The 16,206-nt window shown below is 44.0% G+C and overlaps 1 protein-coding gene across 1 annotated transcript in view; it reads right to left on the bottom strand.

The window, feature by feature from the left end:
• Window positions 1-2,254: 2,254 nt before the first annotated feature.
• The window catches only part of LOC135387793 (uncharacterized), an 87,704-nt gene continuing 73,752 nt past the window's right edge, over window positions 2,255-16,206 (bottom strand). Inside the window, exons 3-6 of the mRNA XM_064616923.1 lie at window positions 10,556-10,729; window positions 8,981-9,334; window positions 4,531-4,752; window positions 2,255-3,773 (exon numbers count right to left, since the gene is read on the bottom strand). Of these exons, the coding sequence (XP_064472993.1) occupies window positions 3,636-3,773; window positions 4,531-4,752; window positions 8,981-9,334; window positions 10,556-10,729 (888 nt within the window). The 3' untranslated portion in view covers window positions 2,255-3,635. The remainder of the gene's footprint in view (window positions 3,774-4,530; window positions 4,753-8,980; window positions 9,335-10,555; window positions 10,730-16,206) is intronic.

Here is a 16,206-nt window from a genome sequence, read left to right as displayed (position 1 = left end):
CGAGATATATGTGGAAGCGTGCGGAAAATGAGCGCTGGATCTACTCTGCTCAGCATAGCTGGTGGGAGAATGTCAGAGCTTCATTGGCGGGAAGCCAGGGTAGTCATGAAGCTGAACGTATTTACAAAGATGAACCATCTCAAAAGAATCAATCAGTTGATCGATTCACTAAAGCCGTGGCTTTTGACGAGATATTGTGCAATCTCACAAAATTTTAGGGGGTCTCCTCCAGATTTTTGGGGGTGTTAGGGGAGTGTAGGGAGGTCTGGATAAATCACTGCACTAAAGGATACAAGCGGGATACTTGGTAAATGCTCATTAATGCTGTTCAGTTGTGAGTACGCAGTTGTGTGCCCTTGTCTTCGTCCGTGTCTTTTGGGCTGCGCTACAAGTATAAGCGATCGATCCACGTCGGGAAACTTAGCATCGCTGGTTTCCTACGTTCGTGCTGGTGTGGGCGACATTGCAGAACGCAACGACTCAGCTTTTAACAAAATCAATTTATTCGATGCTACGCTTTTAAAAATTGCGTGCCCGCAAGTGTCTGCCAATACCCCAAAGCGGAAATAGGTGTGAGCGGAAGCTCCTTGTGGGGTTAGAGGGAGTCACCCCCTTTGGAGCGACGACTCAACGCACCGCTTGTCAATCCCGAACGATCAAATGTCGGGGCACGATAGATAGGGCTGTCCGACAGGGAAGGAGGGATCCTTTGTTACACTCGCGGGTGTCGCGGAACCCCAAATGATCTAGGCATACAAGATGCGTTCAATGGGAATGAGACCCATTTCCATAGCCACATGTTATCGCATATGAAGTTGTCTCTGACTTACCTTTCTAAAAGAAAAAAAAAAGAGAAGAAAAAGAGAGAGACAGGAAACAAACAGTTTGGACGGTGATCAGGGGCGGCGACGTCACCTGATCTCCGTGGACCGACACATTGGTAGACTGCAGTTGTTGATTACGTCGCCTAATCTAAGTTATGGGATTAAAGTGGTGTTGTTGAAAACCGTTGTCGAATTATACGAAACGGGATTGCCGTGAAGTGGGCCTTACTTACCAATCCGTTAGTGATTGACGACTGCAAGAAATGGATTCGTGCGGCTCATGGATTGGCCCCTTATGTCAGCAGCGTAGCCAGAGAAGTATTTCAGGAGGCGTTCTACGGAGACTTTACATAGGGAGAGAATTTCCCCTCTCCCAAATGCACCACCACAGGTACGATGTCGGGGAGGGGGGAGGTTAACCCCCCCCCTCTTACATTTCCAAATCAACGTGTGCGCGATATCACATAAAACGACTATTGTTGTTTAAAATGTTTACGAATGGATGAACGGATAGATTGACAGATGGATGCTCAAGGTAAAACAAGGTATTGATTTCCGGGTGTGTTACTACTACATGAAATTGCTATCACATGCACGTTTTTCGTGCAACTTGGATGATTGCAATTTGTGCTCACGTAGTGTTTAAAAACGTTCCTTTGTAGTACTTAAAGGGGTCGCAATGAGTTTTCAAAACATGGGACGAGACATCTTGCTCCCGTTTATTTTCTAATCATTCTTTAAAAATTCATCATCGTCGCTTTTTTTAAAGGTAGAAGTGCGAGGGTGCAGGCGAGCTGGTACATTGTAAGACGACGACAAATCCTGAGACAAAGAACAGAAAATAATGGTTATTTTCTGTCCCTTGTCTCAGGTTTTATCATCGTTTCACTGTTTTTTTTATCATTTAATCATTCGCGAGTTTATAGCAGTCTCCCAGGTTTAGAAGAGTCGCTTCTTCTGGTTGTTCATCACTTTTCAACATGCATACGCACACGCACGCATACATAAAAGCACACACATATTTTGTCCGTAGAAATAGATGTAGCACATATACTATTATTTGTGCTCTTTCCAGATGGTTTATTTGTTTCGCTGTGGATTTAGAGAGGCGTGCCTACGGAAAATTTACCGCGCCGAGGTGATGTTAGAAGATGAAGGAAAGCGACTCCTTTAAAACTGGGACGCGTCAGCCTATGGAAGTTCTTCTCCGTCTGGACGACTCCCAACGACGTCAATCAGTTTCGGTTTCATATCATGCGACCATTGTAATGCGGTTTGAAGAACCACCTCCGACTCTCCATTGCTCCTTTTCTTTCTTATACAAGCGTAAATCTCACTCTAAATTAGTCACGAAAAATGGCGCAATATTTGATCGGTTTCTTTGAGCAATCTTTATTAAGCCGAGGCAACCAAATAAAGACACCAATTGCTGAACTCTTCAACGTTTATATGTACAGAAATAGTTTGAACAGAAGTGCACGATACAGATCTAACGAGTGCTCAATAAATAACAACAAAAAATTGTCGCAGCCCATTTGCGACTTAACGAGAAGTGGACGGCATTTCAAACGTCAGAGGGAGTGTTTGTAAAAAATAAATATCTATCGTGGTCCAGGTAACGAAACACTATACGAGTTGATGGGAATTTAATGAAGAAAGCTGTAGACTGGGGACCGTTGTCGGGCTGCCCGTTCAATCAGGAATAATCTCAGTGGAATGTTTCTGCCACCTGAACCTTACCCCCTCTGTAGCCGCGGGCCATAAATAACATTTTCCCATTGGATATTTACTAGGGATGTGCCAACCGAATCCACGAATCCTAGGCAGGGATTCGAGATTCGGGAATCCGAACCCTAGTGCCCAAAACGGCGAATCGAATCCTTCAAATCTGCGTTTCTTCCTTTTTCAAATTGGCGCTTCCGGAGTCTGCCGAAAGCCTCAGTAACCGACGGGTGTTTTCTTGTTTGTTTGCTTACATTGCTCTGGACTGAGAGAGTTCCAAGCGGGAACTCTCATTAAAAGTTAAAAATATGCTTTTGATTGTTGCTTTAGCTTTATAGAAATAGTCCATGAATAATATGTTAAATAAATGAACTCTGTGGGGATATTTTCTCCCGAAACTGAACTATTGTGTTTTTTTTTTCATTAAACGAATGTATCATATTCTGCAGAAAAAAAAAATTCCAGTAGAAGTTTTTTTTCTTAGATTTTTAATCTGCTTCTACAGAAAAAGATTCGTGGATTCGGATTCGTCCCATCTCTATTATTTACGTACATAAAACACAGTAGAACAATGTCACGTGTCTGTCAGTGAATGAACAAAAAGAAAACTGCTCATAACCGCCAGGAGCATTGATAACTACCCAACTATATTGTGATCAATACCTCCTCCAATGGAAAGTGTTCGCCTATATGACGACACAAATATCAATCGAAACATGCTGATGTCGTCGTTCATTTTTATAGTCAAGCTTTCTTTGTCTGGGGGTATTTGTCCATCCAAACAATCACTTTCTGATTACGTTAACGGCCTTATCACCGGCTTTCCCTCGAGTTTCGAACGCTCATATACACACAACCCTAAGCGTTTCCTGCCCAATGTCATTATTCCCGCGAGCTCAATTATACCAACATCTACGATAAACGAAACCTGACTCTCTAGGACCTACGTTCCTGATATGATTGTAAACATAACGATGATCATAACTGATAAGGAGGGACAAACGATGACACCCATCGAAAATCGTCTCTTGGCACAGTCTTCTCGAGGAATGCCTTTTTGTGTCCGTAACTGTTGGGTCATCGGAGAATTCATGGCTCCAAGTCGTTACAGTCGACGTTGTACCACCAGTCGCAGACGCCGCGTCGTTCGTTAAAGATTGTGCCGTTGGGACAAAGGAAGCTGTGCCGAGCGCCCAGGTTCGGAACTCCTGTGCACATGTGCCACACCTGCAAGGACAACCATATCTATCAGGCGACGTGGTCTGGGGTTCAGACCCTTCAGGGAGTATTATTCAAGATTATTGTAGGTTCCGTAGGTTCCAGGTTCCGTATTGTAGGTACAAAATGTAGTGGAGGTAGGACTCAGGTATGTATTTCGGTGCGCCTTCATCATACTATGAGCTACCACACATGGATTTTGTAGAGACATTTTGAAAAACGCATTACTCAATAAAAGGGGACAGCGCAAAAGACAGGACAAAGACAAAGCCCCGTTTCTTTCCTTGTTCTGTGTTTCCAACTAATGTTCCAACTTGCCCACATTACAGCTTCGTCGCAATAGTCGATATCGAGTTTTAATGATGTGCGGGAATGACTAAGCTTCGCATCGAAAATGTAATAAATATTGCTCGTTTAGATTTATTCGACACAGATATTTCGGATAAACTACGGCAACGACACTTCGGCGGCGCAGTCTGACGCGGAGACTAGATTAGGGCTTCGCGCTGTTGTAACCCTAAACTAACCACACTAAAGTAATAGGTCTGCTGCTATTCGCCAATATCTCTCCTCAAACCTCTAAACAAACAAACGTAGGCTAACTTCATCTAACCCAATATTGGGCATTGCCCAACATCGCCGCCGCCTCCCCGCTAACTGCATGCGTGGTTGAGGTGTAGTTGCCGTAGTTTAGCCAATATTTCGAATGACATTCCTACAAGTACCACTTTCTGGAATTGCATGAGCCACATTGAACAGCTGTTACCTGGCAACCGGCGTCAGAATCGGCATACATGCCAGGGAAAGGCTTTTCGTCGCAGTCGAAGCTCGTCACGGGAACACGACTGAAGGTAGGAAAGTCGATTCCAGGAAGTCCCTTCCGCGGTGTCCGGTTCATCATCATTCGACTGCTGGGGTTCTTCCTCTTGTAAGAAGACTTGCCGAACACGTTGCCATCATCGTCGTCGTCGTTTGACAATGGCTTCGTCTGAACAAGAAGAAATTACTTTCAAGTGTGGCCTCTGTAGTCCAAGGTTAACTCTTCAATACTGTATCCGTCTAGAGTAACAGATGGGGAATTACGGACGTCGTGGTGTCGCCAAATTGAAATCGGGATGGGCAACGAAAAATTTTGCATTCATGGCGTCTTCCTACGCAGTCTAAACGCACGTCTGAGATAATGTTGCAGAAATGTCGGGGAATGTAATCAATGTTAAGCAATAGGTGCTTTCCTTTCCCCAGCTCCTTGAGTATGTATTCTTGCGTTTTGGTGAAATAAAGTTTAGCTGCGTTTAAGATTAGTTTTGTTGTCCTCTGTATTCCTCAACCTCATGGTTTTCAGTATGGACTCGTCCACGTCCTCGACGTTCCAGCTCTTCTGCCTTTCTTTGAATTTGAATTTGAATTGGCTGTTTATTTCGATAGTGAACAATGGTATAAATACCGAACACGTGTAGACCCATACATAGCAGTCTGCTAGTAGTGGGTCCGCTACAATGATTTACATAAGCAATTTCACGTTCAACAGAACGAAAAACTCAAGTACAGCAATACGGACAACATATCAGTACTGAGAACACATTTATACGCTCTTATAAAGAGTTCATAGCCTGATTAGGACACAGCTATTGTGGACATTCAAAACAGAACCTAGTGACAGCGGGTTTAAAGTTACGCGCTCTTTTTGTGTCTATGGGAAGAGAGTTCCATATCTTGACTCCTTGAAATGCCACAGACCTACGACCATAAACATTATTGACCTTCCTAAGGTTAAAGTTCCCTAAATCTCTCTCTCTGGTCGACCTCAATTTGGGTTGTAACAAGCGAACAGAAAACGGAAAATTACGATTAATAATACTGTGCGTAAGTAAAGCTGTATGCTGTTTCACAACATGATCAAAAGGAAGAACTATTAAATTTCGAAATAAGATCAAGGAGGGGCTGTAACCGCTTGTGAAAGTCATGATCCGCTAACATCGTTTCTGTATCCTAAGGATAGGTTCAACATAGGACTGGTAGCTATAAATACAGCGTAGTACACCAATAGGAAACAGTTCTCTTGCAAGTAAGAGGAGGGAACAAGCATTGGAAAGTTTTTGACAAATATGTTGAATGTGAGGTCTCCACTGGAGATGCCCGTCAATAATTACACCAAGGTATTTAACTTGATCAACTAGACAGCTCTGACCTGACAGCTCAACCTGTCTCAACCTGACAGCTTCCCGTGAAGGAAAAGTGTGAAGTTCTGTGAAAGACAATCGTGTCTTCCGCTTTTCTTATAAGTTCTTGCTCAACACTCGTTGTATCGACGAATCAAATATGTATTTGGCCTAAATTATTACGTATTACAAAACCGCTGCAATGCTGTGAAGCCCTGTTTCCCAGAGGCGCGCTTTTTGGAATATTCTCAAGGAGACGCGGATTTCAATACAATTTATATGCCTAAAATTTTGATAAATCAAATAAGTAACTCTTTTTTCAAATTGTTTTAGTCTCGAAATTCGTTATATAAGTGGACATTTCCGTACGGAGGACACATTATACGTGGCATTTGGACGATTAAAGATCTGATAAGCTCAAAAATAATCACTCCAGACATGTTCCAGAATCATCACCGATTCATGAGGGTTTGTCAGCGAGGTATCTAAAATGACGGTAAGTCCAATGTCGGACATCCTGAGAGAGGTTATTCTGGTTGGAGCCCTGCACGGGCCGACTTTTCCGGGCCCGACCCGGCCCGGCCCGGTGACCCGGCGAGTATAGATCCCGGCATAGTATTTCCAGCCGCGATGTACGCGTTTCTTGCGATTATCAAACAAATTTATCAGTAAATTTATAAGGAGAGAAGACAAACATATAAGTGATGGCGGTTTAACACCATAACCGCACCAGACCAAATTAAATCCAGAACGTACGCGGGCATGGGCGTTATCGTTACACTGTCAAGATTTTGCGGAGGTAGAGGATGCTGTCGACAAACTCCTTCTCCCAGTCCATATCCCTCTCACCAAGCTTTGCCAAGTGATTGTGAAATACGTGAGGAGTGAGGAGCAATGTAAAGTGGATTTGAGAATGTTCTAGAGGGTCGAATCATATGCCTAATGCAGTATCCCTTGCTTGTCTTTGCAAAATATGCACAGGAATGATAATAATAATAATAATTGTGTGTTTACGTCATGAGACAACTGAGAGGAAATGACACAAGCGCATGATGATATGAACTAATGCATCTCCATTGTGTGGAATTAGCTTCGTGGCCCGGCCCGGCCCGGCCCGCGGTGCTGGCGTATTTTAACGGCCCGGCCCGCTGTGCTAGCGTATTTTGTCGGCCCGGGCACGGCCCGGCCCGCAGCACACAGCCAATAACAAGCCCGGCTCGGCCCGCGGGCCGGGTCGAGGGCCCGTGCTCGTGCAGGGCTCTAATTCTGGTACCTTTTTCAACTGTTCGTCAGGCTCAACGGCGATAATATGGGCGGGTATATTGATAAACTGTAAGAACACACGGTACAATTTATGATAATATGCGGAACACCCGAAACGCCGAGTATTTCTTCGCATCGGACCATAAATCGGCTAGCGTCCTTAAGGGTTCTGTTACGCGTAAATTAGTGAATGGGGATCAGAGGTGGGCATCCTCACGAGGGCAAATGAGGGTGAGGGTGCCCTCACCCTCACATCACCCTCATGTCACGCACATTGAGGTGAGGTGAGGTGAGGAATGACTTCTAAAAGGGAAATTGAGGTGAGGTGAGGAAAACTTCTCAAAAGAGAGATTGAGGTGAGGTGAGGAAAATGTTAGTGATATTGAGGTGAGGTGAGGTGACGAAAAAATTTTGAGAGGGAGGTTGAAGAGATGTGGAGCGGCTATTTTCAATTAAGCGATCTCTTAAAAGGGTACCGGGAGCCAGCTTTTTCTATTACCAATGTAGCAGAAATGTTTTTGTACTGTGAGCATAGACTCTCTGCACTAAAATGTGTTCGCTGTAAGCCCGTTAGTTTCGGACTTTCAGTTGAGTCAGATACATGATAGACGTTTCAGGTCAGATGCACGTACAAGTGAATATAGCTTATGTGTGCTTTATGTATTTAGCTTGGATTTCAATACAATCAAAGTCGGTTGAGTCAAATATATGATGTGAGACACATGAACAAGTCAATATAGTTCCGTGTGCATTATGTGTTTAGATTTCAACAAAGCCAAACTAGTCAGTCTGTAAGCAGATGTCTTTCACGTATTACTTGGAACGATAGTGCATGACAACCAATGACCTTATCAGAGACTGATGTAAGAAATGGAAGCAACAACACGCGCTTTAAGTGCAATAAGCGCAAATACCGGCATATATTCCGTATTGCAACAAGTTGAACCATTGAGCTTTTAGTACGGCAATGAAGTTAGGTGGAAAGGCACAAGAAGGCTGTGTCTACATAAAGTAATTTAATTAGTAAGGCAACATATAAGTCACTAGTAATCCGTACAGCACGTCTACCTGATTGCTTCAAAACGAGGGTCTTCAAGAAAAGGTCCCCGAATTCCGGCTACAAATGAATACGTCCGCTATTTAAATAATATTGATCGATAATATAAAGTCATAATAGACAACAATGTACAAATAATTCGAAGTATAGCTGCATGCCAACCCGAAAACGACTTCCGCAGTCCCATTATGATTCTCGCTCGAGATATACTCCATACAGGCCATTCCTGCCTTGCCAATATGAAAAACAAACAACTCAAAATTGCTCGGTTTGTGCAACTTCTCTACCCATCATACTCTACGTCCAATTTTTACTGATCATACATGTAGTGGATACTTGTTGCAAGAAGGACGAGCCAAGCAAGGCAATGAATCTTAGTTGTGGGTACTTGTTGTCAGGAATAAATAAACGAAACGTAAAAAGCCCGCTGCTAATACTTATTCCGTGTTAGCGCCGCGAAACAACTGTGGCTATGACCGTCCTAATTCAAAGAGCAATTGTCAAGTGAAAACGGCAAAAAGTGGATATATTTTAGAAAGCAGGTTGAGGTGAGGAAAATACTTCAGAAAGCAGGTTGAGGTGAGGTGACGTGAGGAAAAACATCCGGGATGAAAACTGAGGTGAGGGCAAAGATCGTGAGGGCCCACCTCTGATGGGGATCGTGGTTCGCCAAACAATATACACGAATTTCAGCTCTACATATTGACACCATTTAATATTGAAAGATGTTACTCCACCTTGTTCTTCCTGTAACCCCTTTTCCTGAGTGTATTCCTAGAGGAGGTCGGGGCGTCGGTTTTGGCGTACGCCCTTCGAATATGAAGGGGGGCCTCTGTGGAAGAGACGCGGATCATGCTCGGTTTGGGTACAAATCCGTCGAGTGAGTAAGCCGGTGGCCTCGTGGGTTTCGGCCTCATCAACTTCAGGAGTGGCCTGGCCGTTGATGAGACAGTCAAAGTGTTGTGACGGAAGCGCCGGGACGCTGGACGCCGAGGAACGGGCCATGCGACTGCTGGACTGAAGTCTGAGGAAGACAACTCGAAGATATCCGCTTGCTTGAGGACGGTGTCGAAAATGGCTTGGCGTTTCACCTGCGATATCTCGCGTGTGTCAAGGAACACAGTACTCACTGAAGATAATATCAATAAACACGATGACAAGTTTTCTTGGCGAATGAAACTCTCTTCCAAACACAAACTGGAGTATTAAAGGAACCCTATCAGAAGCGACCATGAAACATATTTTCTCTCAAGCTTATCACTTAGAAGCTAATAGAAGCTAAAAATGTATAGAAGAGGGAGAGAGAGATCCGTCTGTGGAGACTCTGGAGGTCCCCTGGTGCCCTGACATAAGAAGCGCAGCGTGATTGTACATCACATCGTCACGTAAGCTGCACAAATGTAGGAAAGGTATGGAAAATACCCTGTGGGTCGTGTTAAATGATTTAAGTTTCTGGTCGTTATTTGTGATGAACACCTCCTTTGGAATAATCGACTTAGCGAAGGCAACAGAGTGCGAACTATATTTCATTCTTTCTGTAAAACTCGTAACTATACGTCCTGACATATTCCAAGTTATTGCGTGTTGGTTCGGGGTTCTAGTGCCACTACAAACCTTTCACTTATTCAGCGTTCGCAGAATAGGGCTGTCGGTAATGTTTCATATACAGCAAGCCAATCCGAAAGCGGTAAACCGAATTTCACGTGTATCGGATATATATGTTTTGAAGTTGACGAGAAGAGTTTTTAGGGAGTTCAAGAGTCGTCCTGATACTTTTCATATGGATTATCGCTTGCCAACCTATTCTACGCCTTATTCATTGCGTTCAGCGCCAGTGGTCTCAATCCCTGGTCACCGCACATTTTATGGGTACCAAACTCTGTCTTTTGTAGTGGCCGTTTATTACAACCGATATTATTATATGATGTGTTGATTGATTGATTGAAAGAAAGAAAAAAATGGTGTGTTAATGGGTCACTCTTGGCCAATTTAGAGGAAAACTTGGGGAGCTCACGTTTTAGGCGGCGTTATTTTCTCTTATTTCTATCGTATTTTATCCATTTTGTTTCATGTTCTTGTCAAATTTTGTTCTTCAAGTTCTGTTAAATTGTTTGTTGTATTTGTACATGTCGTGTGCATTCCGCCACGTCGGGGATTAATTTCCCTTTTGTGGGGGCACATAAATAAATATTTAATAAAAATAAAAACAAACGCCTCGCTCATGAAAAAAGAAAAAAGACACCGCCAAGAAAAAAGAAAAGAAACAAAAACGAATAGCGGAGCTTTTGGAAAGCCTTCCAAGCCGACGTTACCTGGGTGTTTTCCTGAACTGGTTCAGGTGTGGTCTCAGACTCGAGGTCGATTTCCGAAGGCTCAGACGTCGTCGTTCGGAGCCTGGGTCTTGCGATGGGAAGCTTATGCCTGGAGTAGGCCTGCTTACGTGCGTTCAGGAATAAAATGGCTGTGGATGTGTCGTTGCTGCCGTTCTGCGAAAGAGTTCACATTTCATTGTAACAGATTCCATTCCAAATAATGTGTCATCATTCAAATACATTCCAAATTGTTTGCAACACAGAATTGTTCCACCTTCTGAGTTTTATGGTCACGATAAGATGTACCGAGAAATAGTTTATAATTTTCTCGACAGTAGCGCTCAGTGTGTAATGAAGTCACGTGACTACCTAGCCAATAAAATTCGATGCCATCCGATCCAAGGTGTCGGAACGGCACGCCGTGTTTGCTCGAGAGCCTTGTTTCGGAAAACTTGCGTTATGTTGCCATGGAACTGGAACAAAGCATCCCGGAACGTGCACTGGTTCAAGTCCAGGTTGCTTTTTTTTGTTTTCTATTTTGAATATAACGCGCTCAATCTGACCGGCAACGAATGTCGGTATGTAGCTGTGATGAACGATGGACCTTTGATATCGTCTACACCAAACAACCAAAGCCTACCGACTACAGGTGTAAACAAACAGACAACTTGTTATCCCCCCACTCTATAGGAACGACAGAGAGTTCTTGCCGGCTAGATGAGAAGATCTGGCTGGACGAACGCTCTACAGCCCTAAAGTCCTACAGTGGTCCTACTAGAGTGAAACCTCTCTGGAACGAACCTCCACGGGACCAGGATTCTTGTCCGCTGAACGGAGGCGCACGTACACGAGAGGTATTGAAGTAAGAACATTAAGACTTGCCGGAGGAAATCCAGCTGTCCGCAGTAGGGGAGTGTCCGTAATAGGAGGTTTCACAGTACCGCATCATGAGGTAAGACAAGGAAACGTGGCGTCGCACGCGAGATTCCAATTGGAACTTGTACTTTCCGTTAAAAACTTGTCATATTAATAATAACTGGGAGTAGATTTACACGTAAGGCGAGTCTGCCCACATCTTTTTAAATACCACAATGGTTTCAACGTTTTGGAATAGTACAGGCTCAACTGCACTAAGCATATAGATGTAGATGCTCCATGCAGATACATCTGTAAGAACGACTACCTCTCACTAATAGCACGTGTCAGGCATAAAAATGAAAAGCAAAATGCGATCAATGCAATGAGGATTAAAAGCTTCAGTATCGCGTACTATACCTCTATCAGTCTCACCTGTTTGATCGAATTTCGAAATACTGCTTAATGTTGCTCGACGCGAGAGTCAGCAATTTTACGAAGTTTGCCACTAAAGCGTTCGTTTTAAGTCTCCTTCTTTTATAGCATCCGGAAATTTCTTTGTGACACATGTGAAATTAGTTCGGCGACAAGTGGCACATTTCCGCTGTTAAGAATCAATTGAGAAGTTCATTCGTATACTACCGTATTTCCCAATATTTCTTACGTAAGCTAAGCGTGGCTCGCATGTAGGCAAACATTTTGATACGCTGCTAGCGGTACTAGCAATGAAAAGGAATGAAAAGTAATCCAGCGGTCAAGCAATGAAAAGTAGGTAGCAGAGCACAAAACAATGGCGCTCAGAGGCGTCCGATGTCCAACAGGAGTCATTTTTAAAATTGTAACCTTTCACCCACAGTTGCGGTGTGTTTGAAGGAGGCTCAGCGGAAGAAGGAGACACGCTTATTTACATGACCAGGAGGCTTAATCACTTCCATCGTTCGCGAGCCAACGAGGGGCGGAGCTCTCGTTAACATGAACACGTGACACGTTTCACGTGACGCGCTTTTTTTGTTAATGGGACAAAGGCGTAACCTCTTGCTCGGGTAACGACCGACGGTGCGGACCCAATGCCAGGCCAATTGTGCCCATCGCTTATAAAAGTTCCATCATCTTTGATAAGTTCTTCGTTAGTGCCCTCCCAAAACGGGAGGCTTTCCTTCCTGTCCCTTTCGCTGTTTCAATGGGGATGTTGGGCCGTTATCCAACAGCGCGTCCTTGGATGCTGGCTGTCTGATGGCGAATCGTTGAAACATGATGCCCAGTCGTAACACAACATAAATGCTCGTGCCAGTCACGAAACTGCATGAACGTTGAACCCGACAGCTTCTCAGTGCCTCACAGAGTGCGTTTCCTAGAGAACCTTTCAAATTTTCCTCAGCTATAACTAGCTGGCGAACATCGAGGCGTCGTGTTATGAAAAATAAACGACAAGTAAGCGCTTTTATCGCCGATCCAAGGTCTAACGTTATTCCAGAGGACAACGATCTATCTATGTACAGTAACTTGGGTTCCTTTATTTCCCTCTAGAGAGAGCCTTACATAAGGGGAGGGCAATGTAAAGTGGACGCTTCAATGTATGTCAAGTACATATACAAAAAATACATGTACTATAACGTGAACAGCAGTGATATGTTACAGAATAACTAACGGAATATGCTACAATAAAGAACTTTTAGTTCTGTTCTGTGGTTTCTTGCTACGCACAGGCGGAGCATACACTCTGACTGGATGTCAATAATATTGTCTAAAGGCCGGTGGAGGATAAGAAGAGGATCGGCGTAATAAAGCTTACGAAAAAAAGATATCTTCCGTCTGATACACAGTGCGGGCATGGAGATTATCCTTTTATGGCTGTCACACTGGAGAATAGTGATAAATCCTGCGTCTTTATTCTGAATTGCTTCGATCTTATCAATCAGGTATTTTCGTTGTGGGCTCCATATTATTGATGCATATTCTAGTTTCGGATGGACTAATGCCGTGTAATCGAGTTTCTTCGTTTCCCGAAGAGATAAATACAAAATTCGGAATCCTAAAGTTTTATTTATCTTTGATGACCCCGGAGTTGATATGTGCGTTCCAAGAGCGACCATTTGATAGTGTCACGCCTAGGTATTTGTAATGCTTCAACCTTTCCAACGAGCAGTTTTGGTGTATTATAGTCATACAGATAGAGGGAGTTCCGAGAAGTAAAAGACATGCACATAGACTTGTCGTTATTGAAACCCGCAAGTCACTTAGAGCAATACATGACAATGTTATTTAGATCAGCCTGCAGGATATGGCAATCAATCGGACTCTGGATGTTCCGGTAAACTTATAAGCTTATTCTTACCAGTTGACATCTGTGAGGACCATTCTTCCTCGCAAAATGAGCTCGACTCCACAGGGCACAAAAAGTGATCCTTCAAATGACTCAAGGTCTAAGATCCTTCTGGAGGCCAACGATATTTCCATGGACAGTAACTTAGTTTCCATCTATTCTTAGAAGTTGTCTTACATACTTGAGTGGAACTGCAGCAAGAGACACGGACAGGTGTCTTAAAACATAAACGACAGGAGACCTGCAGACTCGCGACCAGCAGAAGTTTAATGGAAGGAGACAAATATATACAGTACACAGAGCAACCAACCAATTGCAACACAGTAGTAACTTGAAGTGAACTTGCAACACAGCAGTAACACGTGGGGAGATACCGAAAGCCATTCTCATGGGTAACAGGCAAGGAAATCTCTTTCAAGCTGGGTACTGTATATATTCGTCTCCTTCCATTAAATTTCTGCTAGTTGCGAGTCTGCAGGTCTCCTGTCGTTTATGTTTTAGCACACTTGTCCGGGTCTCTTGCTGCAGTTCCACTTAAGTATGTACTGCAACCAACTACCCCGCTTCAACACACTTGTTGTCTTACATCGAACGCATAAGGGTCTCTGAGGACCGTCCTCCCTCGCAGAATGAGCTAGACTCATTAGGTCGTCATGTTAAAATGATTCAAGGTCTGCGATCCTTCTGAAGGACAACAGTCTTTCCATGGACGTTAACATAGTTTCCATTTATTCTTAGCGGTTGTCTTACATCGAACGCATAAGGATATCCGAGGGCCGTCCTCCCTCGCAGAATGAGCTAGACTCATCAGGTCGTCATGTCAAAAATTATTCAAGGTCTGCGATCCTTCAGAAGGACAACAGTCTTTCCATGGACGTTAACATAGTTTCCATTTATTCTTAGCGGTTGTCTTGCATCGAACGCATAAGGATCTCTGAGGGCCGTTCGCCCTCGCAGAATGAGCTAGACTCATCAGGTCGTCATGTCAAAAATGATTCAAGGTCTGTGATCCTTCTGAAGGACAACAGTCTTTCTATGGACGTTAACATAATTTCCATTTATTCTTAGCGGTTGTCTTACATCGAACGCGTAAGGGTCCCTGAGGGCCGTCCTCCCTCGCAGAATGAGCTAGACTCATCAGGTTGTCATGTCAAAAATGATTCAAGGTCTGCGATCCTTCTGAAGGACAACAGTCTTTCCATGGACGTTGACATAGTTTCCATTTATTCTTAGCGGTTGTCTTACATCGAACGCATAAGGATCTCTGAGGGCCGTCCTCCCTCGCAGAATGAGCTAGACTCATCAGGTCGTCATGTAAAAGATTATTCAAGGTCTGCGATCCTTCAGAAGGACAACAGTCTTTCCATGGACGTTAACATAGTTTCCATTTATTCTTAGCGGTTGTCTTGCATCGAACGCATAAGGATCTCTGAGGGCCGTCCTCCCTCGCAGAATGAGCTAGACTCATCAGGTCGTCATGTCAAAAATGATTCAAGGTCTGCGATCCTTCTGAAGGACAACAGTCTTTCCATAGACGTTAACATAGTTTCCGTTTATTCTTAGCGGTTGTCTTACATCGAACGCATAGGGGTTCCTCAGGGCCGACCTCCCTCGCAGAATGAGCTAGACTCATCAGGTCGTCATGTCAAAAATAATTCAAGGTCTGCGATCCTTCTGAAGGACAACAGTCTTTCCATGGACGTTAACATAGTTTCCATTTATTCTTAGCGGCTGTCTTACATCGAACGCATAAGGATCTCTGAGGGCCGTCCTCCCTCGCAGAATGAGCTAGACTCATCAGGTTGTCATGTCAAAAATGATTCAAGGTCTGCGATCCTTCTGAAGGACAACAGTCTTTCCATGGACGTTGACATAGTTTCCATTTATTCTTAGCGGTTGTCTTACATCGAACGCATAAGGATCTCTGAGGGCCGTCCTCCCTCGCAGAATGAGCTAGACTCATCAGGTTGTCATGTCAAAAATGATTCAAGGTCTGCGATCCTTCTGAAGGACAACAGTCTTTCCATGGACGTTGACATAGTTTCCATTTATTCTTAGCGGTTGTCTTACACCGAACGCATAAGGGTCCCTCAGGGCCGTCCTCCCTTGCAGAATGAGCTAGACTCATCAGGTCGTCATGTCAAAAATGATTCAAGCTCTGCGATCCTTCTGAAGGACAACACTATTTCCATGGACGTTAACATAGTTTCCATTTATTGTTAGCGGTTGTCTTACATCGGACGCATAAGGATCTCTGAGGGCCGTCCTCCATCGCAGAATGAGCTAGACTCATCAGGTCGTCATGTCAAAAATGATTCAAGGTCTGTGATCCTTCTGAAGGACAACAGTCTTTCTATGGACGTTAACATAATTTCCATTTATTCTTAGCGGTTGTCTTACATCGAACGCGTAAGGGTCCCTGAGGGCCGTCCTCCCTCGCAGAATGAGCTAGACTCATCAGGTCGTCTTGTCA

Source organism: Ornithodoros turicata, chromosome 3, assembly GCF_037126465.1.
Source record: "Ornithodoros turicata isolate Travis chromosome 3, ASM3712646v1, whole genome shotgun sequence".
Taxonomy (NCBI): Eukaryota; Metazoa; Arthropoda; class Arachnida; order Ixodida; family Argasidae; genus Ornithodoros; species Ornithodoros turicata.
Note: the sequence above shows the minus strand (reverse complement) of the source record. Positions and strands in the feature narration are given on the sequence as shown.